The 25535-nt window shown below is 47.3% G+C and overlaps 1 protein-coding gene across 5 annotated transcripts in view; it reads right to left on the bottom strand.

Moving 5' to 3' along the window:
- Positions 1-2510: 2510 nt before the first annotated feature.
- PAK1 (p21 (RAC1) activated kinase 1) overlaps positions 2511-25535 on the bottom strand; it is a 76453-nt gene continuing 53428 nt past the window's right edge. For all 5 annotated transcript variants that reach the window (XM_065678875.1, XM_065678879.1, XM_065678877.1 and 2 more), the window contains 12 exons: positions 24793-24940; positions 23639-23676; positions 21916-22032; positions 21455-21629; positions 17667-17730; positions 16718-16766; positions 14867-14979; positions 11002-11119; positions 10411-10510; positions 7977-8173; positions 6425-6562; positions 2511-3668 (listed from right to left, as the gene is read on the bottom strand). In XM_065678875.1, coding sequence (XP_065534947.1) covers positions 3582-3668; positions 6425-6562; positions 7977-8173; positions 10411-10510; positions 11002-11119; positions 14867-14979; positions 16718-16766; positions 17667-17730; positions 21455-21629; positions 21916-22032; positions 23639-23676; positions 24793-24940 — 1344 coding nt within the window. In that variant the 3' untranslated portion in view covers positions 2511-3581. The remainder of the gene's footprint in view (positions 3669-6424; positions 6563-7976; positions 8174-10410; positions 10511-11001; positions 11120-14866; positions 14980-16717; positions 16767-17666; positions 17731-21454; positions 21630-21915; positions 22033-23638; positions 23677-24792; positions 24941-25535) is intronic.

Raw genomic sequence — 25535 nt, 5'->3', positions numbered from 1 at the left:
GCTCCTGCATCCCTGCCCTGGCTCTTTGCTCCTAGCATCACAACCTGCCTGCATCAGGGAGCATGGAATCCAAATACCCCGCTCACACGCAAAATCTTGGCCATGGTGAACTCCAAATCACAGAATCCCAGCCTGGTTTGGGTTGGAAGGGACCTTAAAGCCCATCCAGCTCCAACCCCTGCCACGGGCAGGGACCCCTTCCACTGGAGCAGCTTGCTCCAAGCCCCTGTGTCCAACCTGGCCTTGAGCACTGCCAGGGATGGGGCAGTCACAGCTTCTCTGGGCACTCCCACAGTAAAGAACTTCTTATCTCCAATCTGAATTTGCCCTGTTTCAGTCTGAACCCATCACCCCTTGTCCTACCACTACAGTCCCTGATGAAGAGTCCCTCTCCAACCGAAGCCAGTCTGGGATTCTATGATAGGAAGCTGCTGTAAATGGCTGTGTGAAAGGTAACACGGGTGCTGAGGCTGGACAATGCAGATGAAGGGAGAGTGGAGGAAAAGTCCTTCAGAACAACAAAACAATCCCACAACATTGAATTAGGGCACTTACAGAATTCGTTAAGTTTTTCTGGGAACATTCATCTATAAAGTGTCTGCTCACCTGGAATGAGGTCCAGGCACACTGCGGGAATCACCTTCTTTTCCTGGGGAATACAAAAGCCTACAACAAGATGACCCCCATCTATGGTCACAGTCCTACAGCTTTCCAGTGGAGGACAAAAGGCTTTTGGCAAAACCCCTCTCAACAGAAACCAGGCAGGACCGATCCAAAGTGGAAATCAGTGACACGGAAGCACATCATAGAATCAGCTGGGTTGGAAAAGCCCTTTAAGCTCATCCAGTCCAACCGTTCCCAGCACTGCCAAGGCCAACCCTGCCCCATGGCACTGAGGCCTCGTCTCCACGGGGTGTGAACCCTTGCAGGGCCGGTGCCTGCAGCCCTGCCCTGGGCAGCCTGTTCCAATGCCTGAGCACCCTCTGGGGCAGGAATTGTTCCTCAGCTCCATCTAAACCTGCCCTGGGGCAGCTTGAGGCCGCTTCCTCTTGTCCCATCCCTTGTTCCTTGGGAGCAGAGCCCAGCCCCTCCTGGCTCCATCCTCCTGGCAGGCACTTGTAGGGAGCCATCAGGTCCCCCCTGAGCCTTCTCTTCTCCATCTGAACCCCCCAGGTCCCTCAGCCGTTCCCCATCACACTTGGGCTCTGATCACTAGAATAAGAGGGATGAACAGTCAGTTGTGTCGATTCCTTTCCATTATGCAACAAAGAACCCACAAGAGCAATGTAACCCCATACAAATCACCTGCTCTACTTTCTTCGTGGTAACTTAGCAGAGATCTTGCTGTGGAAAAACAAGCTCATGTATGTGCTCTGATGTAGGGTGCATCTGCATTAAGGTTCTCATCTCAATGGAACGCAGGGGATGGAGTGGGGAATGAAGTTAAAGGGAAGGCAGAGACATTAAACACATTGTGGTCCTGTGCTGTCCAAAGTCAACTGGCAAATCTGTAAGAGCAGAGCTGGATGAGGTGTTAGATCAAGTGAGATCTAGCCCCTAATTCCTTTCTTCCCACATATGCCATCTGGAGTCTTCCAGGCAAAACACAACAGAAGCCCTTATCAAAGGGAATTACTCAAGGATAGTGGCCTTCCATTCCACAATCCCCACGTAAGCTCCAAGCAGAGCTCATCAATAGATCACATCCCTCCCCAGGCTGGCTGTTACTGTTTTGCCCAAGGAATTTACCCTTGGATCCAAGCTGTGCAAGGGGAAACTCTTTGGTATTACAGAGAGATGAAATCTAGAGGGACGAGAGGATGCTGCAGCTTTTGGCAATGGCCTTTAGACAGTGACCACCCTGGAGCACAAAGAACGGGAGAAGGCACCACAGAAGCAAACTCATAAACTACCTACACCCAGCAGAACTAGTGTGAGTGTATGGGGGAGCAAATAGGAAAATACACTTGAATTAAACCCAGGTACAGGGAGGAAAGGGCTGAGCCTGGAAAAGGCCTCAGCAAGCAGCAGGAGTGAGTTTCTGTGCCACACAAGTGCTTTGGAGAGAGATGAGAGGTTGCTCCAGGATCAGTTTATACTCACCCCATTAATGACCAATGCAGCACAGGGAAAGCACCTCCCCAAAGTGATAACACGGATCTTTTTATCTATGTGTAAAGTTACACACAGATACATAATACAGAAGATTTCTATGTGTAAAGTTACTCCCTTGAGAGCCATTTGCTATCCCAAAGGACCAGAGGAGAAGGAGTAAGAGGCAACGCTATATGTGTAAAGTTACACATAGACACATAATACAGAAGATTTCTCTATGGGTAAAGTTACTCCCTTGAGAGCCACTTGCTGTCCCAAAGGACTACAGGAGAAGGGGTAAGAGGCAAGGTTATACTGCTTCATCCAATGCATTCAAATACCTGGTGACGATGCGAACAGCATCCAACAGACCTGCCTGGTGACAGTGACCTCTCCAAACCTCCCTCAGCCCCAAATTAAGAAACTCAGCAGTCTTTTTATTTAAGATAAAAAAAATCGGTATACAGCTGAACATGAGCCCAGTGTTTCCAACCAACCCCTCTCACAGGTCCGGGTTCCATGGTTTGCAGACTATTGGACACCAAAGGAATCAGTAGCGTAAAGAAACCACTCTCATTTCCCCCAAAATTAACGTCTCCAAGACAGCAGCATCCGTGATCAGTTTGTTTTCCATTGGACTTGCTCTAAGAACCAAGAGTTTTCCACATCATTTTGCTGGCAAAGCTTATCTTCATCGCAGTAATTGCTCTGTTTGCTTTAGAACACAGGGCAAGGGTCCTCTAAGAAGCCTCGTAGCGCTGACAAAATAGAGCTGGCTGACAATTCTTCCTGTGATTTACCTTCTAGGACATAGAAATGTTGTTGAGTTGAAACTAAAAGGGGAGGGAACCCCCAGTCCACACAGTTTGGCAAAAGGATTATCCATGAATTAGATACTCCAATGGCTGCAGGAAGCACACAGAGGCTTTTCCATCCTCCCTCTAAGGATCCAGCGGTGCTGAAGGAGGGATGCGTATTCACACCCTCATTCCCCCTTTGGTTGTTGCACTCTTCACATCGCTGCTGCTTCCTTCCTTCCCTCCTCAGGTCCTCCAAAGCAGCCTCAGCAGGGTAACAGCAGCTTGGCAGAAGCAGGCAAAGTCCAGGCAGCAAAAGATTTCCTTTATTACAATAAGCATGGTCTAAGGCTCCACATGATTCTTACAAATAAACCCAGTAAGAACTATGGAAACAAACTGGCTTCGCTACATGTAGGTCAGGATCAGACGTTCTCAGATCTTCTCAACCATACAAAATACTCTTCCCCTCTCCCATCACACGGATGGGAAGGCAGTTCACTCTTTAAGATGTCCCTATCGGGTGCCCTTCCACATTCAGTGACAATAGCACTGGCACCCTTCAGGGCAGATCTGTTTTAAGAAGCCCCCTCTGAAGAAGGAGCAGAAAGGGAGAGGGAGCAGTAATTCAGTCTCTGAAATAAGCATCTCAAAGTCGTTGACACGATGACTTGTGCTGACTCCATCACTTTAATGGTTGTTCTTGGCTGCCTCTTTAGCTGCAATAATCAGAGGAGTGAGGCTAGAGAGAGGCTTGGCAATTTTCAGGAACTGGTGCTAGGAGAAAGAATAAAGAGAAAGGGTTAAATCTGACCCAGAAGTCTTGTGGCTATTCAAAGTATTGGCACTTAGGCCCAGGTGAGTTGAGCAGCTTACTCTGACCTCTGGACAGGAGAAATCAAAAGGTCTTGATACCACCACAAACTTCTGGGGCTTGCCTGAAGTGATGGACAGATTTGCACCCAACACAAGCTAAATTCTCCAGTGTTTGTACATGTTCAAAACCAACCAAAGCTCAGGGAATTCCTCTGGGGAAATATAAAGTCTTGCAATAATCTATTTTCCTCAATGATATGGTTTAGTGGTGGTCTTGGTAGTCCTGGGGTAAATGTTGGACTTCATGATCTCAAAGGTCTTTTCCAACCTTTTCTATGATTCAGGTTCTAAGATTCTATGGTGAACTACAGTGTAGAAGAAAGGTGGGCCAAAAAAAAACCTGCTGGTTTCAAACCCAAGGCACAGGACTCCCTGCAGGAATCACCTCTCATTCCTCTCTTCCTTCTTATCACAGGTCTGGTAAAGGCATTGCCTTAGTCTTATATGGATATTAGAACCCCAGACTGGTTTGTGTTGGAAGGGATCTTAAAGCTCATCCAGTCCCAACCTCTGCCACGGGCAGGGACCCCTTCCACTGGAGCAGCTTGCTCCAAGCCCCTGTGTCCAACCTGGCCTTGAACACTGCCAGGGATGGGGCAGCCACAGCTTCTCTGGGCACCCTGTGCCAGCGCCTCAGCACCCTCACAGGGAAGAGCTTCTGCCTTAGATCCAACCTAAATCTCCCATTTCAGTCTGAACCCATTGCCCCTCATCCTATCGCTACCATCCCTGCACTGTGCAAAGCAGCTGGAATTTTGGAGAGCAGCACAGAACCATTCAGTCTCCTACACAAGATGCTCTGTTAAGGGGGCCTATAGGGATGCTGGGAGGGACTCTTCATCAGGGACTGTAGTGACAGGACAAGGGGTAACGGGTTAAAACTTAAACAGGGGCAGTTTAGATTGGATCTAAGGAGGAAATTCTTTCCTGTCAGGGTGGTGAGGCACTGGAATGGGTTGCCCAGGGAGGTTGTGAGTGCTCCATCCCTGGCGGTGTTCAAGGCCAGGTTGGACGAAGCCTTGGGTGGGATGGTTTAGTGTGAGGTGTCCCTGCCCATGGCAGGGGGGTTGGAACTGGATGATCTTGAGGTCCTTTCCAACCCTAACTGTTCTATGATTCTATGATTCTATATTGATCATCACAACAGCTCTCAGACGAGAGAGAAGCTGTGTAGGGCAAGCCCACCAGCTGTTCTGAGAACAAAAAGCAACTCTATCCCACAGGACTTCTGAGCATCAAGAGGGAACAACCACCCCAGGCAACATGCTTCAAAGATGGAGGGGAAAAATAACATCAGAGACTACAAAGTAGTTCAAACCGGGCTGAAATGTTACGGTCAAAGTGTTCTGCTCAAAGGAACAGAACATTACCGCTTTCTGGTATTTTGCGGCTGGAAAGTCCAGTAGAAAAAGCCATCTTTCAACTACTGCCATTCTTACAATGATTAATGCTTCATTACAGCCTCAGAAGGCAGCAACACACCCAGAACTGGATGCACCAAAGTAGCTGAAAGGAAGGAAAACAAAAACGGGAACTGTCTCACAGCTGAGGTCTGGGTGCCCCTGATCACAGATTCGTTTTAAAAGAGCTGCATTTTCCACCCCCAGAGCAAATTTGACAGAAGGAACACATGAACCACTCCTCACATCCGTGTCAGCAAGGAGCCTGGCAGCCTGGCCCTCCTCTTTCACCAGGAGGTCAAACTAAAGGCATCAGGTTTTGAGTGAAGAACTGATGATGGGATGATGGGACACTGGCACAGGGTGCCCAGAGAAGCTGTGGCTGCCCCATCCCTGGCAGTGCTCAAGGCCAGGTTGGATGAAGCCTTGGGTGGGATGGTTTAGTGTGAGGTGTCCCTGCCCATGGCAGGGGGGTTGGAACTGGATGATCTTGAGGTCCTTTCCAACCCTAACTATTCTAAATATTCTATGACACAGGGGCTTGGAGCAAGCTGCTGTAGTGGAAGGTGTCCCTGCCCATGGCAGGGGTTGGAACTGGAGGAGCTTTAAGATCTTTTCCAGCCTAAACCATTCTGTGATTAAGATACATCACAAACTTCATTCCATCACCTCTTCATGGAGCAGTGTCTGGCAAAACGTGGTATCACCAAACTGCCCCAGGTAATGCAAGCTGTGAATAATCCAAAGAACTTCATGATCCCTCCACCAGGAGGGAGACAACCAGAGCATCTGATAGCTTGAAGCCCTCCTGCTGTCCAAATCAGAATAGCACATCAAGATCATGACAACACATACAGGTGTCATGGCCAGCTGTGTGAAAAAGCCACAGGATTTAAGGGGCTCAGCATCTGGCAGGCCTGGGGCACAGCTATTACTGCACGTTGGTTACAGAACACACTGCACAGCTGCCACTAGTAGCAAGAACAGCATAGAAAGGGAGTAGTTTGCTAACACTTCATTAGAGATTTAGGTTTGAGGTTGGGTTTTCGTGGTCTTTTTTCTAGCAGGTTTCCTTAGCTCTGCTGATGCAGTATTTCAGACCCCAGACAAGATCTTGCCATAAGCCTGGCCTCACTCAGCTGTCCCTGCCCATGGCATGAGGTTGGAACTGGATGATCTTAAGGTCTTTTCTAACCCAAACTGTTCTATGATTCTGTGGTTGCAGGATTACAGTGATTCCTGTTCCCCACCACCTACCTGCAGCAGCTCTTTGGCAGAACCTCTCTTTTCCACATCCATTTCAAGACAACGGTTTAAGAAGTCTCTGAAGATGGGTGAAAGCTTCTCTGGGTTCTGCAGTTCAGGAGTCCCATTAGTGGCAATGAGATACAGGGCCTAAAGCAAAAACAAGCACCAAAGAAACAGGAGGTTATGAAGGTCAGATTCCATCTGTGGATTACAGAGACACCCATTTCTCCTCTGTCTCTGTTCAATGGAGAGGAAGAAAATCCCACCTTATCAGGGTGACTAATCAATGCTTCAGTTTCAGCAAACAGAATAGCTGCCAGCCCTGTTTTAACATGGATGGGATCCAATCCTTTATTGTTTTACCCTCCTAATCTGGGTTTGGATCCTGCAGTCCTCTCCAGGGATTAGGAGGACAAAAACAACATTCCAGACTGTGTTTATATAGGGAAGTTAACTGGCATGACTCTGCCAGTGCTAGACTCCTGCAATAACTATATCCTCATGGGAAAGTACCCCTGAATAAATAGGGTTATTTTCCTCTCAGTACTTTGCCCTAGTGCACAAGGCCTAAAACTTCACTATGATGAAGATGCAGTTGGTTCCTCACAATAGACAGATCCTCAAGCAGCTTTGAACATCCTCCAGAAACAAGTAGCCTTGCTACTGTTTGGGGCTGAAGCACTGACACACACCCCCCCTCTGAGAATGAAGGGACTCAGAATTCCATCCAGTTCTGGATTTCATGCAAGAAATTTCCTGGATGGATTTTCAAAAGGAACGGAAATCTGTTGGAGACTTGTTAATACACAGCCCCTGTGAGCACATCACTCAGCACATCCCATGGGAGCAGGCTGATAGCCTGGGAATTGGCACAAGCTGAGTTAAACGAGGCCAAAGTACTGTTACGCAGCCACCTTCCTTTAACTCGACACCCACTTCCGTTCCTTTCGCTCCTTGCTGCTGCTCTTCTGTCCCCAAAATCAGTTCCAGCGCAAGAGATGGAGACGAAAGTTAAACAGGATCTTTCTAGATCCTGTGTAGCTGAGGGAGAAGCCATAAACCTGGCTTGTATTAGGAGCAGTTACACCCCTACAAACTGACAGCATCACCCCTTTCATTATAAACTAAACAAGGTAAAGACATCAGGAGGCTTAAGCCCTGCCAAAGGTGCATTAATCTTGTAGCTTTATTTGGGACGTGCAAGGAGGAACAACCAGCAGGAAGAAAAAGCTCCATTTATAGAATAGTAATGTCATATTCCTGAACTTAAGGACAACTCTTCCCTCCTGGGTGCACAAGGATTCAAGAAGTCAGCTGCTTTGGTGCCATCAGGTACTCTTTCTGCCTCTATCAGCATCTCCAGAAAGTGGAAGATAATGAGTGTGCATTATCTAACTCATCTGAGCTTACCAGAGGGTCTGCACAGGAAGAATCCACACCTCTGCTACCCAGAGCAAACTATGGCTTATAACTAAAACTATCTCCATCTTCTCACTATGGCATGTAAGGGGGCTGGAGGAGCCTCTTAGCAAACACCTTAGGACAAAAGATACTTGCTTACTCTTAGGGGGTTCTCATTGAGGTAGGGGGGCTCTCCTTCGATCATCTCGATGGCCATTATCCCCAGCGACCAGATATCCACTTTGGGTCCATACGCTTTCCGTGTCACCACTTCAGGTGCCATCCAGTACGGGGTCCCCACCATGGTGCTGCGTTTGCTCTGCTCAGGAGTGATCTGGGCACAGAACCCGAAGTCAGCTGGAAAATAAAGGGGGGGGGGGGAAGAAAGAGACACAAAAATCAGCAAGTTTCTCCAAAACAGTGCTTACAGATGCTAGAGCTGTGGCTACCCTGATGCAACTGGGCAAGGAGGGGTGGTTCTGTGAAGGGCCTGGAGCCCAAGTGTGATGGGGAACGGCTGAGGGACCTGAGGGGTTCAGATGGAGAAGAGAAGGCTCAGGGGGGACCTGATGGCTCCCTACAAGTGCCTGACAGGAGGATGGAGCCAGGAGGGGCTGGGCTCTGCTCCCAAGGAACAAGGGATGGGACAAGAGGAACCGGCCGCAAGCTGCCCCAGGGCAGGTTTAGATGGAGCTGAGGAACAATTCCTGCCCCAGAGGGTGCTCAGGCATTGGAACAGGCTGCCCAGGGCAGGGCTGCAGGCACCGGCCCTGCAAGGGTTCACACCCCGTGGAGACGAGGCCTCAGTGCCATGGGGCAGTGGTGGCCTTGGCAGTGCTGGGAATGGTTGGACTGGATGGGCTTAAAGGGCTTTTCCAATCTTGATTCTATGATTCTAATACAGAAAATGGTGTTGAGAGGCAGGGTTCTAAATCTGACCCAGCAAGGCCATGAGGATCACAGACCTGTCTAATGTGGATGATGGAGATTAGTAAATAACTCTAAGATGCTGAGACACTTGACTGTGCTTGCAGCATTATGCAGCTGTAACACACTATGTAATATATGGCTTAAAGTCTGTTTCTGGGTATGTTAAGAAAGAAATTAATGTACAATCTGACCTAGATACATCCCCCAACCCACATGCTGCATTGCCTGGTGGTATTTGTTGATGGCTGCACAGAGAAGCCGTGGCTGCCCCATCCCTGGCAGTGTTCAAGGCCAGGCTGGACACAGGGGCTTGGAGCAAGCTGCTCCAGTGGAAGGGGTCCCTGCCCGTGGCAGGGGTTGGAACTGGATGAGCTTTAAGGTCCCTTCTAACACAAACCATCCTATGGTTCTATGATATTTGCAGTCCCAGAGATAGCACTTCCCCAGTAGATGCATCATCCCTCAAACAGGCTTTGCTTTACAGAGCAAACAGTGTTCAAAATAAAGTACCTAAATTTATACTGATTATTTTCCTTGAATAGACAGAAAGATGAGGAGCCCTCACACAGATTGCTGGGTCCTATCTCCTACTTGTATTTGACTTACCGAGAGAAAACTCCTTCTGTTCTTGTGAGCCCAGCAGAATGCACCCAGCGAGAGGCACTGCCCATCCTGACCCCCTGTGGCACCATGGCTCTAATTTTAGGCAGGATGATGGAAAGTATCCTGATCCCTCACTGAGGTTTCAAGGGTAACAACCAGGGAAGGTACATATGGTTCATGACGAGAGGAAGTGCTCAGCAGAGCCAATAAGCAGCTCAGGTCCAGAAGGTTACTGCATCCTATCCACAGGGACTTAGCTCTCTAAACTACAGCCCAGTACCTGCACAGTGTGCTCAAAGAAGTTGCTCCGTAAGAACAGAGCACTTTGGCCCTGATCAGCTATTCATTGCTAACACTCCAGAGATGTGACTGTACCAAAGTACAGCTTTAGTCTAAAAAGCAATTATGTGCAAAAAAAATCCCCCACCTTCTTACTCAGCATATCTGCACTGTGTGAATTTTGAGTCATATCTGCTGTCAGTGCTGACAAAAATAGATGTATTTATGCCTGTTGGGTGCCAGCCAACAGAACTGAGAGCAGGAGAAAAGGAGCACAGTTCTGTCAAAGCTAGAGGTGGAAGATAATCATTCACTGCTTTCCAGCCTTATCTCTGCATGGGCAAGGATAAGAACAGCCTCCTTAGCACCCCAGGGGCAGAACAGTCTCAAGGTCTTCATGAGTGGTGATAACACAAGCAGAAAACAATGTTTAGAGGTCAGTCTGGGTTGGACTTGGAAGACGAAGTGCTTTCTAGTTACACAGTTTTCAATTCACTCCTTTTCTAGACTGAAGTAGCATTAAAATACAGTTATCTTAGCCCACAAAACCAGATGAACAAATCCCAGATCTCACTTTGAGGCTGGTATCCATTCACAAGGATTCATGATTGCCCATCTCCCTTAAAACCAATGCCACAGAATACCTACAGGAGCATCCCCACAGCCTCTTCACCACCACATGAAACATCTCCAGCACCCATCTCCCTAATAGGCCTGTCTCAGAGCAGATAACAGACTTGGGTTGACAACTCAAGTCATCACCAGCGATGTTCCCCACATACTCAGTTTGACAGAGCCGTCCATTCCCAGCAGGATGTTGTCACTCTTGATGTCCCTGTGAATAACTTGGTTTGAATGGAGGAATTCCAGAGCTTGGAGACACTGAAAAAAACCCCAAAATGAAACACAAAAGAATTGAGATATTCTTACTGTGCATGAAATCATTCACCAGTCGCAATTAGCCAGCTAATGGTCTAACAACGTGCATTTTGAGTAGCAAGGGCTTGGTGTCTTAGAGACTTTCATATCCTCAGTGTGTGCGAGGCTACAGACAGATATCCCACTGGGATTAGCAGGTCATAGGAGGACAAGTTAGTCCTAAAAGTCCTGAAGAACAGACATAAGAGAACCCAAGGATTCCAAGCCCATTTTGCATTCTAGTCCTCCCTCTATGGCGAAATGTGCTAGGATTGTATGCTGCAACCTCCCGGATGAAACCCATCCTCTGAAAGAATGATGGATTGCAGGAGCTATTGCAGTGACTGTATTACAGGAGCTGGAGACAGCTATTCCCATGGAGGCAGTGACAACTCATGGAAAGCCCATGTCCCCTTCCCAATCCTGGCTCCCTCCAAGCACAAGTGCTGCTTTACCTCTCGGCACACGGCTGCGATCTGTCCTTCATCCATGCAGGTCTCAGTCACAACATCTGTTAGGGAGCCTCCTGCCAAGTACTCCATGACCACCCAGAGCTCTTCTCCTACAAGGTAACTGAAGAGCCAAAACCAGGTTTTAAAATCAGCAAGTGTGAGCGTGCCACCATTTCCCCAGCCAGAACACACTGGGTTTTAAAGCTGTCTTAGAAACACAGAGGAATCATGAGGCTTGGGCAGTGCATTTAACAGCACTGGGGCATCAGGTACTTGTACTTTCTGTACAGGGGAGGATCTGATCAAAACCTGAATGAGCAGAGAGGAGGGTGAGTGCAGAAAGTCAATGAGAGAGGTAATGGGAGAGCAGGCTACAAGTTTCCTGGCCATAAAATTGGGCTGGAGCACCTCTGCTATGGGGACAGGCTGAGAGAGCTGGGCTGGTTCAGTCTGGAGAACAGAAGGCTCCTTAAGGGGAGACCTTAGAGCAGCTCCAGTGCCTAAAGGGGCTGCAGGAAGCCTGGAGAGAGGCTTTGAATGAGGGCAGGGAAGAACTTCTTCCTAATGTCTAATCTCAATCTCCCCTCTGACAATTTAGAGCCATTCCCCCTTGTCCTATCCCTACAGAACAGGCAGAATGGGCTCCATCACTCCCACGTTCCTCCAGGCCGACCATGCTGTTAGCAAGCTGGAATCTTTCTGCAGCCAGAAGGGATAGAACAAGCCAAGAACCACACTGTGAACCAAAGCTGCGCCATGAGCAGCCAAAGGCACATGCCAAGACCGAGGCACCTCAATAATTGATCAAGTTGACACAACACGCAGGGAGGTGGAACTAACAGTGGCTCCTGCAAGCTGCTGCCAAGCAAATGCCGTTTCACAAGACTGGGTGATGCTGTCTCAGGGATGTTTTCACTCTCTTGCTGCAGCAGAGGCCAGTTTTAGCCACTGAGCTGCTTGTCACTGTTGGCGTGACTCAAAACCACCCTCTCAGCAGTGCTGCTGACACCACTAGGAAGCCCATACACCTACATGCTGCTCCCCATGTGCTGTCAGGCACAGCACGGTGTTGTACCTTGGCACCCGCAGCTTCCAAATCAAGGCTGGCAGTAAAAACAAGCTGATGAAAGTCTTTGAGGAAGGAGGAGGTGATCTACAGCTTTCTCTCCATCCATCTGCAAGAGCAGGTAGTGTCTACTGCTGGAAGGTGTTGCTAGGCGTAGATGCCTTAGGAAGGCGTCCACCAAGCCCTTCCTATCACACACACCAGTCACTAGTTGTCCTTTCTTATTGATCAGCTTTATGAAATATGGTTTTCCCCAGAGGTGCAAGATCGTCCTTTATAGATTTCTACACCAGCAACATGCAAACATGAGTCAGCCTGGAAAGAAATCAGTGTTTTCTGCTGCATGACTGTGTGTACCTTCAGCATTATCCCCTGACCTTCCAGCCCTAGTTGAGTTCGGGGATGGGGTGATGGCAACAGTGGCTACCACTTAAAGTAGAGGATTTGTGGGGGTTATTGGGTTAAGGAGAGTTCTGCAAGAAGGAAGAAACCAAAAAGCATCAGTTTGCTTTGAGTGAACCTGGGGATCTGCTGCCTGTGGTTGGAAGCAGGACTCTGAGGGCCTCCTTCATGCAGTAGAAACTGACACCTCCGCAAAGTAAATCAGCACAAACGGCTGCCTGTCTGCACAGGGAAACTGCTGTCCCACTCTTCAGAGCCAGATGCTTCTAAATTCAGCTCCTCAGTACAGCTGAATTAGGCCATGTCACTACCTTAAATGTCACAGCACACCTTCGTGCCACACTGGCTGCTTACACTGCAGCACAAATGCGCTCTTTACCATGAGCAAGTGGGACAAGCAGGTGAGAGGATAAAGCATAGGAAACCCCGGCACAAGGACAGGAGCTGAGGCAAAAAGAAGCAAGAGAGACGGTTTATGCCAATGACCCTCTTGCAGCCCTATTAGGGACTTAGAAGGGGAGACGATGTCAAGAACAGGTCCTGCAATGGTCAGTACATCCTTCCTTGTACTTCCTTCTGCAACAGCAATAGGCAGAAGGCAGTAAGCAGCATTCAAATAGCAGCTTAATTCAGCACCCAGGAAGCAAACAGGCACAATAGACCAGGCAGGAGGGACCAAGCTCCCCAGCAACAGGATCCTGGCATAATAGGCACAAGAATCCCCCTGTTCATCCTAGTTGCCACTCTGTCCAATTGCAGCACTCAAAGAACAGCTAATCCCTCTGAAAAAGATTAGGGAGAGAAAGTGGAGGACAAAAGCAGCAGCTTTTGTTGCTGGAAGTTTGAACAAGAGAGCAGAATGAGCATCTGCCCTGCAGCTGGGATGTGCCAGCCAGACAAGGCAAGTGCGTGTACTCAGCCATGCTCTCTCTAATGGGAAGAGCACGTCTCTCAAACAGCTTTGCCAAAACAAAGCCTCAAATCAGGCAGGAGAAATAAACAGTTTCAGCTCAGATGCAATTCATTCTGCTGGGGAGACCCCCCCTGCAGCCCTGATCCAGCACTGGGGCAGCAGCACAAGAGGGACATGGAGCTGCTGGAGAGAGGCCAGAGGAGGCCACGGAGATGCTGCAAGGGCTGGAGCAGCTCTGCTCTGGAGCCAGGCTGAGAGAGCTGGGCTGGGTCAGCCTGGACAAGAGAAGGCTCCTGAAGGGGAGACCTGAGAGCAGCTCCAGTGCCTAAAGGGGCTGCAGGAAAGCTGGAGAGGGGCTTGGGCCAAGGGCCTGTAGGGACAGGACATGGGAATGGCTTGAACCTGCCCGAGGGGAGACTGAGATGAGCTCTTAGGAAAGTTGGAACTGGATGAGTTCAGTCCTTCCAGTCCAAACCCATGCTGTAATTTTATGCTGTGCTGGGGACAGATGCAAACCTTTTGACATCGTTTTTAGTGGAACTAGCATGGATCTGAGCGGTCTCATTATCAAGGTCCCAAACCATTCTGTGATTCCGTAATTCCTAACTCTTCTTTACCATTTGTTTCATTTTACACCGGTAATCTCCTTCCTGAAAGAAGACAGCCCCTGCCCAGCATCACTTCCCTGCACACACACCCGTCCCCAAAATTTCAGGAGCAGACTTTCTGCCCCTCCAGCAAAGCCTCTCTTCACCGCTAGGCACAGGACACAACTGATGCTGCAGTACACAAGAAATAACTTCTTTTGGCTAAGACATTAAAAGCCTGTTAAAGAAAACTGTTAAAAGCAACAGCTGATAAGATTTTGATGCACACGCAGAGCAAGCAAATGTGCAAATACTCTCTCAGATTCCCGAAAGAGATTCTAGGTCACATCTCTCCATTGCATCTTCAAAAAGAGCTGCCAAGCTTGCAGCTCGCCCTATGCAGGCTCTCTCTTTACCCTGCAATGAGCAAACCTGTAGTTCATCAGGACTGTGAGATTTTGGTGCTGACTGAAAATCATGCTGCAGCCCTACTGGAATTAGCTGTATCTGTAACATAAGGTGAATGGCACAGGCTTGACACAATGCACCACAGTTGTGTTGATAATGGCTTTAACCTGACAGAGGGGAGATTGAGATGAGATCTTAGGCAGTTCTTCCCTATGCGGGTGGTGATGCTCTCAGGTTGCCCAGAGAAGCATAGTGCTAATGCTTTTGCTGCCAGCATCTTTAAAGAGAGCCTAAATACTCCGTGAGGACTGATTCAGATACCTAATTCTCTTAGCATATGGAGAGAGACCACCCAACCACCCCAGTGCTGCCACGTGCATTAAGCAATGCACGGTTGTCGTATACCAGCCTTAAGCTGAGACAGCATCACTCAAGACAGTGACAAGGCAGTGTTCGCAAGTCCCTTTGTGAACACTTCAAACCATGACTTACCTGTCCAAGTAGTTGACAATGTTGGGGTTTTTGTTTTCCCTCATCACAAGGATTTCATTAATAATCAGTTCCTTTTTGGGCTGCTGCTGCAGATTCATCTGTTTGATTGCAACCTGCAGTGAAGAAAGACCAAATAGAGCATTATAACAGGAGTCCCCTCAAAACCCGCCCAGTGTTGGATTACTGTAGTCCCAAACACTTTGTCCATCATGGGTTCCTCACCCATTTAGTAACTGCATTCCTGCAGCCAGTTCATTTCCACACATGATGGAAGGTACTTAAAGCCAAAAAGGACGAGGGGAATTAAAACTTTCACACTGGACCTCTATGTCACATCTGGATGGCCACCTCCATCTATAGATTCTTGATAACAAGAGAGAGATCTCCTCCTCTAATATGGACTGGTATGTCAGAAACCTTTTCTTTCTTAAAGGATTCCTATCAATTTTAGTTTGGATTGGAAGTTTCTGGGAGGTTTTTGGTGTTTTCCCTGCTTCCGTGCACATTTCTGCTTCTAGAACTCTACAGCAGGGCAGCCATGCATGGAAGGTGTAAGTAACACTAGGACGAGTTAGTAGTTTGAGTACTAGTAGTTTAGTACTTCAAGGTGGTGATTCTGTTTCTTTCTCTCACAGCAACACCTGGGAGAAAGAAGCACCAGTGTTTCGATAAAAGGCTGAGAAGAACTGAGTTAGATTCACCTTCATTCCCAGTTATTTACATATAAAGGCATTAGAGATGGATTTGTCTGTTGTAGCCCTTTGGCTTAGTGGCTTTCTGACTGCTTCAGGGTACCTACTCTGCATGTATAGGTGCAGAAAGCAGGAGGGTTTTAACAGCATGTTTTAACTCTCATGTTCCACTCTGTCATGACAGCACCTGGCTCTCAGACAGCCATCAAATCAATCAGACTACTCAGGAAGGCAAGAGGCAGAAGAGGAGAGGGAAGGCATAGGATGCAGATGAAGGAAGACCAGAGCAATACTAAGGATGCTTCAGAGAGGCTCCTGTACTTCCTCAGTCCCGTTCAGAGGGAGTCACTGAAGGGATCCAGAAAGAAGGCAGAAAACCATCAAAGGAGTCCCTCTTCTTCCTGTAAAATTCCTCATTGCTTCCAATTAACTGCAATGCTCTTTCCTCAAGGGCTGCAATTAAACTGAATTCTTCAGGAACTGGAAAAGGGGGTGAAGGAGCTTCAGCAAAAGCACAGTTACGACATTTACTGGTGCATGACCCTGATGCTGTACAAATGCAAAGCAGACACACTTTGCTGCAGACTTCCATAAATATATCTGGAATAATGCATACATTTTCCTCTTTAAAAGTCCTCCATCTAGCATTACTGATTTCCACAGATGCTGCGTATCCCTCACTACTTTATTATGCATGCATCCAACATGCAGGGCGCTTTTCAATATGCAGAAGGGGCAGAAAACCATAGAAAGACATTCCTTGTCTCTCAACTCAAGGGCAGAAAGCAAGTGGGCAAAGGGTGGGAGAGGAACTATTTCTATGTAAGTCAACTACTGTAAGTGTAGGCAGCAAAGGAGCAGAGAGCATATAAAGAGTTTAAGTGGGGACAGGCAGGAATCTTGGGGATGAAGAGAGGAACTACCCAGTCTGAACATTTGCTTTTAGCCTTTGTGGTCACAGAAAGCTTCTTTACACATATGAAATGATTCAGGAACCAACACTTGGGAAATCCTTTTTCCCAGTTCTCTGCCTCATAAATACTTCATTAAACATAGGAAGCCGTAGAGCCCTGACAGACCATCTTTGTCTTGTAGCATCAACTTGAACAGTTAGCACACAATCCAAACTCCACTACTGTGGTATCCTGGCAGCACTTACCTCCTGCCCTGTAGCTACATCCATTGCTGTGTAAACTGTACCTGAGGCTCTAAATCAGAGAGAAAAGAAAGAAACAAACATTTATTAGTGCCTTATAGCAAGACTGAGAGCCTAAAACATGCCCCTTCCCACCCGTCTCTGAAGTGTTCTCACTCCCATTCCTTTTCATGCAATAATTCCAATGGTAAATAACATCTGAAATAGTTCTGAGCCAAGGCTGCTGTTGGAGCAGAAGCCAAAGAACTTAGGGGCAACAAAGCCCCTAATAAGGGGCACTGTGGTCACCCAAACCTTTGCTGCTAAACCAGCAACTTAGCACGGCTTGTAGGACCATGAGTTGATCCCATTTCAGCTGGCATGGCCCCAGCTTGCAGACTGCCCAACGTGATTACAGAGCAACCAGCATCAGCTAAAGCAAACAAAATGAGGCATTTGTAGTGAGGGAAATGGGAGTTTGAGCCTCAGCACAGGGAGCCAACAGCAGATCTCAGTGACCTGCACTGATTTGCCGCACTATAACCTCTCCTACAACCCCTGCTTTGTCCTAAGTCCTAACCCTGCCAAGAGGGGCACAAGACCCATGGTCCAGGAGAGTTGACTCAGAAGATCGTCTTGTACACTGAAAATAAGCAGTTCCTTCCCTGCTTGCAGCTATATTTAGCAACCTGATCATCTAATGACGTGTTTTCTTCTATTAAAACACAACCACGCACACAAAAAAACCCCAAACAGTCCCTGTGACTCAAGACATTGCCAGGAAAGGGAGAGGAGCTGTGGAACCCCCTCAAACAACCAAAAACACACAAGAAAGCAAAAAAGCCCCAGTCAAACACAAACTCTCCAAAGCATCATCAACAGCAGCTTTCACAGCAAACTCACTTAGCCTGGTTTCGGCACTTCCTTCTTAGCATAAGGAAAGGCATAGGAGAGAAGAGGAGGATGTACTAACCCTTGTCCAATCTTCTCGAAACACGTGTACTTCTTTTTGGGGTCACCCACACTCACAATGCTTCCTATGAAAGAAAATAAGAGGCTTTTATAAGCACTTTGTGGTACAGCTTTAAGAACCAGCTGCACTTTAAGAGCAGCCCCATAGCCACAGTGGGCTCTGTTGAGCATTGTGAACCACTCATCAGGAATCCAGAGGTACATAAACACCAGGGAAGTCTTCAGTTATTTATGCACACACATCAGCTGCAGCATTCCCATCTCACAGGCGATTCCCTTTAGAAATGGTGGAATACAGACATTAAAGCACATTAAATCTTCACTAGTAGCTGAACACTGCGCGCTGCTAGGCACAGAATGGAGATACATGGCCCTCATGCATGTGAATACAATTATTATTTGGGCCTGTAAGGATGCTGGAGAGGGACTCTTCATTAGGGACTGTAGTGACAGGACAAGGAGTAATGGGTTAAAACTGAAACAGGGGAAGTTTAGATTGGATATAAGGAGGAAGTTCTTTACTGTAAGGGTACTGAGGCACTGGAATGGGTTGCCCAGGGAAGCTGTGAATGCTCCATCCCTGGCGGTGTTCAAGGCCAGGCTGGACAGAGCCTTGGGTGGGATGGTTTAGTGTGAGGTGTCCCTGCCCATGGCAAGGGGTTGGAACTTGACGATATTAAGGTCCTTTGTAACCCAAACCATTCCATGATTCTATGATATTCTGTTTCCAATCTGAGGCTTTGGAGGTGGGTGTATTCCCCTTAAAAGTGGTAACTGTATGCCAGGAATAACAGATCTGCATCCCTGATCTAGTTCCAGGGATGGGGCAGCCACAGCTTCTCTGGGCACCCTGTGCCAGCGCCTCAGCACCCTCACAGGGAAGAGCTTCTGCCTAAGAGCTCATCTCAGTCTCCCCTCGGGCAGGTTCAAGCCATTCCCCTTGGCCTGTCCCTACAGGCCCTTGTCCAAAGCCCCTCTCCAGCTTTCCTGCAGCCCCTTTAGGCACTGGAGCTGCTTTCAGGTCTCCCCTTCAAGAGCCTTCTCTTGTCCAGGCTGCCCCAGCCCAGCTCTCTCAGCCTGATGTGCCAGGGACCTGCAGATCACATGGTGAGTTGCCAAGGGCTGAATTGGAGAAACTGTCAAAAGGAGCATCACTGCAGCTCACCACCCCCTGCAAACATTAACTGATATTCACAACTCCCCTGAGGCAGGCAGGAATCACACCCTTTCTAGGCTGAAGAAATCTGAGCCAACAACTCCCTAGAGCTCAGCTGGGAGCAAGTCTCTTCTCTAACAGCACCCGGGTGGCTAATAGGATCAAGGGATGCTGAGCTGCATCTGAGCTGCTGTTTGCAAGTCACCCAAGCTGCCAACATACGGTGCTGCTTTCCAAGGGATCTCGGGCTGAGCCTAACCAGATGTATATTGGCAAAGAAGCTGCTCGTGGTCATCAGGCCAAGAAATGCAGTAGCAAGCAGAGTAAGAGCAAGCTATTTTCAGACAGCACTGGAGAGCAGCCAAACCTACAGGGTTTAGGGCAGACAGAGGTAAAGGAAGGGAATATGGCCCATGTTTGGAAAGGAGTGAGAGAAGAGCAATCCGGCTGTATAAACCCACTGTACAATTAGGGAAGCAATGCTGTCTGCCCTGAGGACAAGAATTCCTGGGTAAATACTCATAAACTCTCCATCAAAGCTTGACACAGGCTACAAGTACAGACTGTGAGACAGGGAATGCTTCCCCAAGGCACTGACAGCACAGAATGCTGCAGTGACAAGAGGCAGTTCCTAGTCTTGCCCTGTTTAATGCTCTCATCCCTCAAATGGGGTAATGTTTCCTACTTTCCAAAGAGCCAGGCGAGGATTCAGTAATGCTTGCACCAATGCTGTGATAATGCTAAGAGATTTATCAGCTTCCTTTTAACCTTTGTACATCTTCAGTACGTGTAAATACATATGTGCTTTAAGATTTTAATCACTGTAGTTACATGTCAAACCAAAAGATGTAAAGGTTGCATGTCTGCACAAGTACAACGCCATTGCCCTCAGTGGAAAACCACCAGTTGAAAACAGGATTAAAACCTCATTGCTTATTTCTGACCACTTAACAGCAACCACTGAACTTCACACACACATGTATATCTACAATGAAATCCCTCAAGCATAGCATCATAGAATAGTTAGGGTTGGAAAGGACCTTAAGATCATCCAGTTCCAACCCCCTGCCATGGGCAGGGACACCTCACACTAAACCATCCCACACAAGGCTCTGTCCAACCTGGCCTTGAACACCACCAAGGATAGAGCATTCACAACTCCCTTGTGCAACCCTTTCCAGTGCCTCACCACCCTAACAGGAAAGAATTTCCTCCTTATATCCAATCTAAACTTCCCCTGTTTCAGTTTGAACCCGTTACCCCTTGTCCTGTCACTACAGTCCCTGATGAAGAGTCCCTCCCCAGCATCCCTATAGGCCCCCTTCAGACACTGGAAGCTGCTCTGAGGTCTCCATGCAGCCTTCTCTTCTCCAGGCTCAACAGCCCCACCTTTCTCAGCCTGTCTTCATATGGGAGCTGCTCCAGCCCCTGATCATCCTCGTGGCCTCCTCTGGACTTGTTCCAACAGTTCCATGTCCTCAATGCTAAAGGATCACCAGTTCAACACTGAATGCCACTTGCTGGAGCAAGGAGGGTGTCACAAGTTACATCTGCCTCCCAACACTCCTAAGAGCAGCACTTGTACTTCTCTTCCTTACAGAAGTGAGTGTAGTTGTATTAGGATTGCACCTTTTTCTCCCTGCTTGTTATACCTCATCACAAAAATGGCTTGAATCCTGAATGGTACACAGGTTCTGATTGTGAAGTCAATACTTAGAAACACTGCATGCGAGTTTTCCAGTAGGTCCAGTTAACATGCCATCAATTCAATTGAAGCTTTCTTTAGAGGAATGAGGTACTCAAATGCCATTTTACTTTTAAGTTACACCGTCAGATTAAACTCTCCTTCATCTACCAGTTAGTCTTTGCTTCATGAAATACTGACCTTCAGGGGTATACCCTCAACCCAGGAGATCAGCCCGACCATAGAGGTGCTAACACAATTTACATCAACTGACAAGCAAGGCATGGCTGTAATTAATACAGGATTAGTAGTTCAAAGGATTAGAAATGCTCTACCCTAACAGAAACTGTCCCGGGCTGAGGATAGCATCAGCTGCACAGAAGAGCTGGTTCAGCTGTTGTATGTGCTACAGCATAACCCCGAAATACCAAGCAGCACTTGAACTGAAGGCAGACACTGTTAAAGACACTAAAACAGAGAAACACGATGTATTTGTCTTAAAAACCACCTAATTTGGGTGCCCACACAATGGTAAGGCACTTCAGAATAACCAAGTGCCTTTATACCATGGTATTGTGGAAGGTGAACATAGGGATGCATTTTCTCTCCATCTTTTAGACACTTTATGTCTAACACTGCAATATCCACACTCCAGAGCTGCAGAATATCATGAGCAGCAAACTCAGACCTCACAGTTAAGTAGATGTTACTTATTCAGGGCTTGTTTTGCAGAGCCTGAGGAGCTGTAACTCCCCGGGGACTTCAGTTGGCATCACAGGTGCTCAGCTTACATTTATGCTCCCTCCTTACATCTGCCCCCAGTTTTGGCACACAGTCACAACACATCATCAGTAAGGGATCTCAAAATGGGACTGTCAAAACATTGCAGCTTATGAAAGTTCTGAGAAAGCAACACAGGAGGACCCGGAATTTAAAGGAAGGAACATACTTAATTTTTCCAAGATCTCCTCATCTGACATTTTTGGCTTTTTCTTTTGTTTCTCCATGTTCCTGACCAGCGCATCGGGCGCCGCTGTGCTGTTTTCCGAGGGAGAAGAAATAGGAGAGGTGGCCACATCTCTGGTAGGAGGAGGCAGAGGGTCTATCACAGAGCGGGTGTAGATCTAGTTTTGTTGAGAGAAACATGTTACATGAAGACTTAAACACTTCTATTCACATTGTTCTTGATGCTGTCAGGGCTGCATTTCTAGAGCTACTTTGTTAAGAAGTAAGCAAGGACTCTCTTATCCTCCCAAATAGGTGATAAAACAAAGGTGCTGAGCCAGAAGGAATGGCTCCAACCTCCTCCCTCCTGCTCCCAAGGAGGGCTCAGCACCATGGATGAGGGATCACAGTCAGGACACGTCTCTGACTGCAGTGGTGGGGGCTGAAGGAAGTATTTCTGCTCACAGATTTTGTGTGTTCAGGTCGCGGAGCTATCACAGGGGGTGGAGCTGCATCATCTTCATCATCTTCATCTTCAGACACTGAGGGCACTGCAGGGGTCTCGGAGACAGCTTTCACATTCTGCATTTGGTCACACAAACAACAAAAAGGAAAAAGAGATCTTTAACTGCTTGAATTAGCATTAAAATCTTCATGTGTTCTCTGCAAGTTGGGAGGTTGAGTTATCATCAGCTTTGGGATGGTGACTGAGCTAAGGAGAGATACTGGAAGCAGAATCCGGTAAAATCTTTTCAAATCCCTTTTAAAATTGCTTTCTAAAAGAAAATTTAATGAAAAACATGAAAAATTCTGATTTTTTTTCAAGCTTTGGAAGTGGTTTAGCAAATTATCTGGATTTTTTTTTTTTGCTGTGATTAGAAACGAAAGTCACTTTTAACCTTCTAAATCTGAACCTGGGTTTGAAGTTCATGGCATCTTTACACTAGCAACATCTCAAAATACACTTGGTGACATCCTCAACCCACTAGACTGGCTCTGCTCATGCATCACCAGTTCCCTAAGAGTGGCAGGGGAGAAGAGTGTTAAAATTAAGTTCTCTGTGTAAGAGGGGTAAAGGTACATAGTATTTCACTGAACCTATAATACTTGGAGTCACCAGCACCCTGATATATCATTAACACAACAAAAGCTTTGTGTTAATGATATATAACATAACACAAAAGCTTTGCGTGTTAAAAGCAAGAAAAACAACCTATTTCCTGAACGTCACAGAATGGTTTGGGTTGGAAAGGACCTTAAAGCTCATCCAGTTCCAACCCCCTGCCACAGCCAGGGACATCTTCTACCAGTATATACCCAAAACTAAAGCGTATCCAGTGTCTTCCAAAACCAATCTTAGCACATTGGCAACTACAGCTTTTTTTCAGGGTTTACTTTAAAATCCAACAACCTCAGCTATTACAAACTCCCGAGGATTGATGTACAATGAATGAACAACAGCAAAAACTCTCCTTTCCCTTTCACAGAGAGTCCCAAATGGTCAGATCTGAACACGCTGCCTGTGGAAAGGAGCAGAACCAGTCAACTCCAGGCAATGGCATGGCAGTGAGAAAGCAAGAGATGAGGGAATTGTGGGGGTTTATGACTCATCTTAACTGATTAAGTTTGGTTTCTTCCATCTCACACACACCTAGAGAAACGTATTGCGTCTAACAAAGCAAACAGGAGTGGTGCCTGCCCTGGTACGGACAGAGTAAAGGTCAAGCAGAGAGGAGGAGAACCTTTTCTTTCCTGTTCTGCTGGAGATTAGTTTGGTTAATCAACAGTAACCAACATTAGTTCTGGTCAATCAGATATTGTGGGTTAGTAGCTAATTGGGTTTTGTATCAGAGGTGTTTATAGAGACTTATAAAACCTGACACAGTGGTGGTCAAATTCGAGCTGCAGGAACAGATTGACTTCTATGGAAACACAGCTATTTCTATTCATTAATTCCCTAATTTCTATTCATTATTCCCTAATAAAAGCTACTTCTGCTTACTTGGTTCTCCCCCAGTTGTTAGAAAAGGTGCAAGGAGCATGCCTTGGTTTATAAACATGTCTTCACTATACAAATGTATATAGTTCAGATTTTAAAACACTAAGCAAAGTAGTTTATATGTAATTAACTACTCTATGCAAGGTTTTAATCCCCAAACTCGAGACAGAATGTGAATATCAGGCTTACCAATGTATTTGATGAATTGTAATCCTCTGTTGATTTATCTGAAAGAGATAGTAAAGCCATTGTAAATGAGTTGTAATGCAGTAGCAGTGGGGAGAGGAGAAAAGGACAAGCTCCCTTTGGAAAAGGCAGGAAAAAAGGCTGCTCTGAAACTTTGGCATTACCTTCAGATTCCCAGAACAAGCTGACACCAGGCAGATATGGGAATAGAGGGTAAAAAAAACGGGAATAGAGGGTAAAAAACTGATAGATAAACGGAGGAGCCCCAAATCCCTGCTGCAGGGGGGTGTAACTTCCCAGAGCAACACCTGAATGAATACTGTCCCCATCCATATATGCAACATCTTTCCAATGGGCTAATCACTAGACTGAGGCACTGCAGGTAGCCTGAGACCTGCAAGATGCTCACTCTCAGCCACCTTAACTTCCTGGAACAGAATTAGAGGGACCCATGAGTCAATTGATGGGATTCTTGTTTGACTATTCACACACATACAGGGAAGATTTGTGCTTTTATCCCTGCCTGGAGCCTTCCTAATTAATACCAGTTCTGGTGACATGGCTCTATCCTCTTGAAAGAGCGAAAGCAGGGCTTAATATGAAGGGAATGAGTTGCAGTTGAAAGAGAAAAGGAGTGGTGGGTGGAGATGTTTTCCAATGGGCAGGTAATCCATACAAAGAAGGCACAGAACCTTGGCAGCTCTGACTTTTAGAGGAATCCAGCCAGCAATAAACAAGCAGTTGGCAGCTGAAGAGTATTCCTCAATCATGGAACACAGGAGCAAAGCTCATCCCAAGCATGCGTGAAACAACACAATGCTGGGAAAGTGGAACTGGTGCAAAATGTAGCTGCCTGTTTGTCCAGGGATCACTGGGAACTCAATGCCACCACTCTGGGATCTGCCTTCCAGCTGGAAGCTTCAGAAAACCTGTGTGGTTTGGGGATTTGGCCAGTTGACTGACTCCTCTTCTGCACCTATGTTAGGTAGCAGGATCAACAAAACAACGTGTTGAAGGAAGAGGGACGCTTGAGCAGCCACTCACTCACATCTTCCTTGATAAGACAGATGCACTTGTTGATTAAAGGAAGGAAACCCCACATATAGTGACTAATGGAAAGCTAGACAAACCAGCCCTATGAGACAACCAGCATGTACCTGTGAAACTCATGTACTTCTGGCTGTTGGAAATCTTCTTGGAGTTGTAAAACTCCAACACATCCAGCACTGCCTGAGGGTTCTTCTTCTGCTCTGACTTGGTGATGTTGGAAGTCTGCAGTAAACGTGCCCATTGCTCTGGCATTCCCTGTGGGGAGATTGATGGACCTTGTTAGCTCCTAGTGACCAACATGTTCACAGCACACAGATACCCACTAGAGTTGTGCCACAGCTACACTGTGCTGTGAGGGAAAATAGGAGAGGAGAAGGAAAGGAGGAGGAGAAGGAGAGGAGAAAGAGAGGAGAAGGAGAGGAGAAGGAGAGGAGGAGGAGAAGGAGAGGAGAAAGAGAGGAGAAGGAGAGGAGAAGGAGAGGAGAGGAGAAGAGAAGGAGAAGGAGAGGAGAAGGAGAAGGAGAGGAGAAGGAGAGGAGAAGGAGAGGAGAAGGAGAAGGAGGAGGAGAAGGAGGAGGAGGAGAAGGAGAAGGAGAAGGAGAGGAGAAGGAGAGGAGAAGGAGAGGAGAAGAAGAGGAGAAGAAGAGGAGAAGGAGAGGAGAGGAGAAGAGAAGGAGAAGGAGAGGAGAAGGAGAAGGAGAGGAGAAGGAGAAGGAGAAGGAGAAGGAGGAGGAGGAGAAGGAGAAGGAGAGGAGAAGGAGAGGAGAAGGAGAGGAGAAGGAGAGGAGAAGAAGAGGAGGAGAGGAGAGGAGAAGAGAAGGAGAAGGAGAGGAGAAGGAGAAAGAGAGGA

The sequence above is a fragment of the Lathamus discolor genome, chromosome 4 (assembly GCF_037157495.1).
Source record: "Lathamus discolor isolate bLatDis1 chromosome 4, bLatDis1.hap1, whole genome shotgun sequence".
Classification (NCBI taxonomy): Eukaryota; Metazoa; Chordata; class Aves; order Psittaciformes; family Psittacidae; genus Lathamus; species Lathamus discolor.
This window is presented reverse-complemented; position numbering and strand designations above follow the sequence as displayed.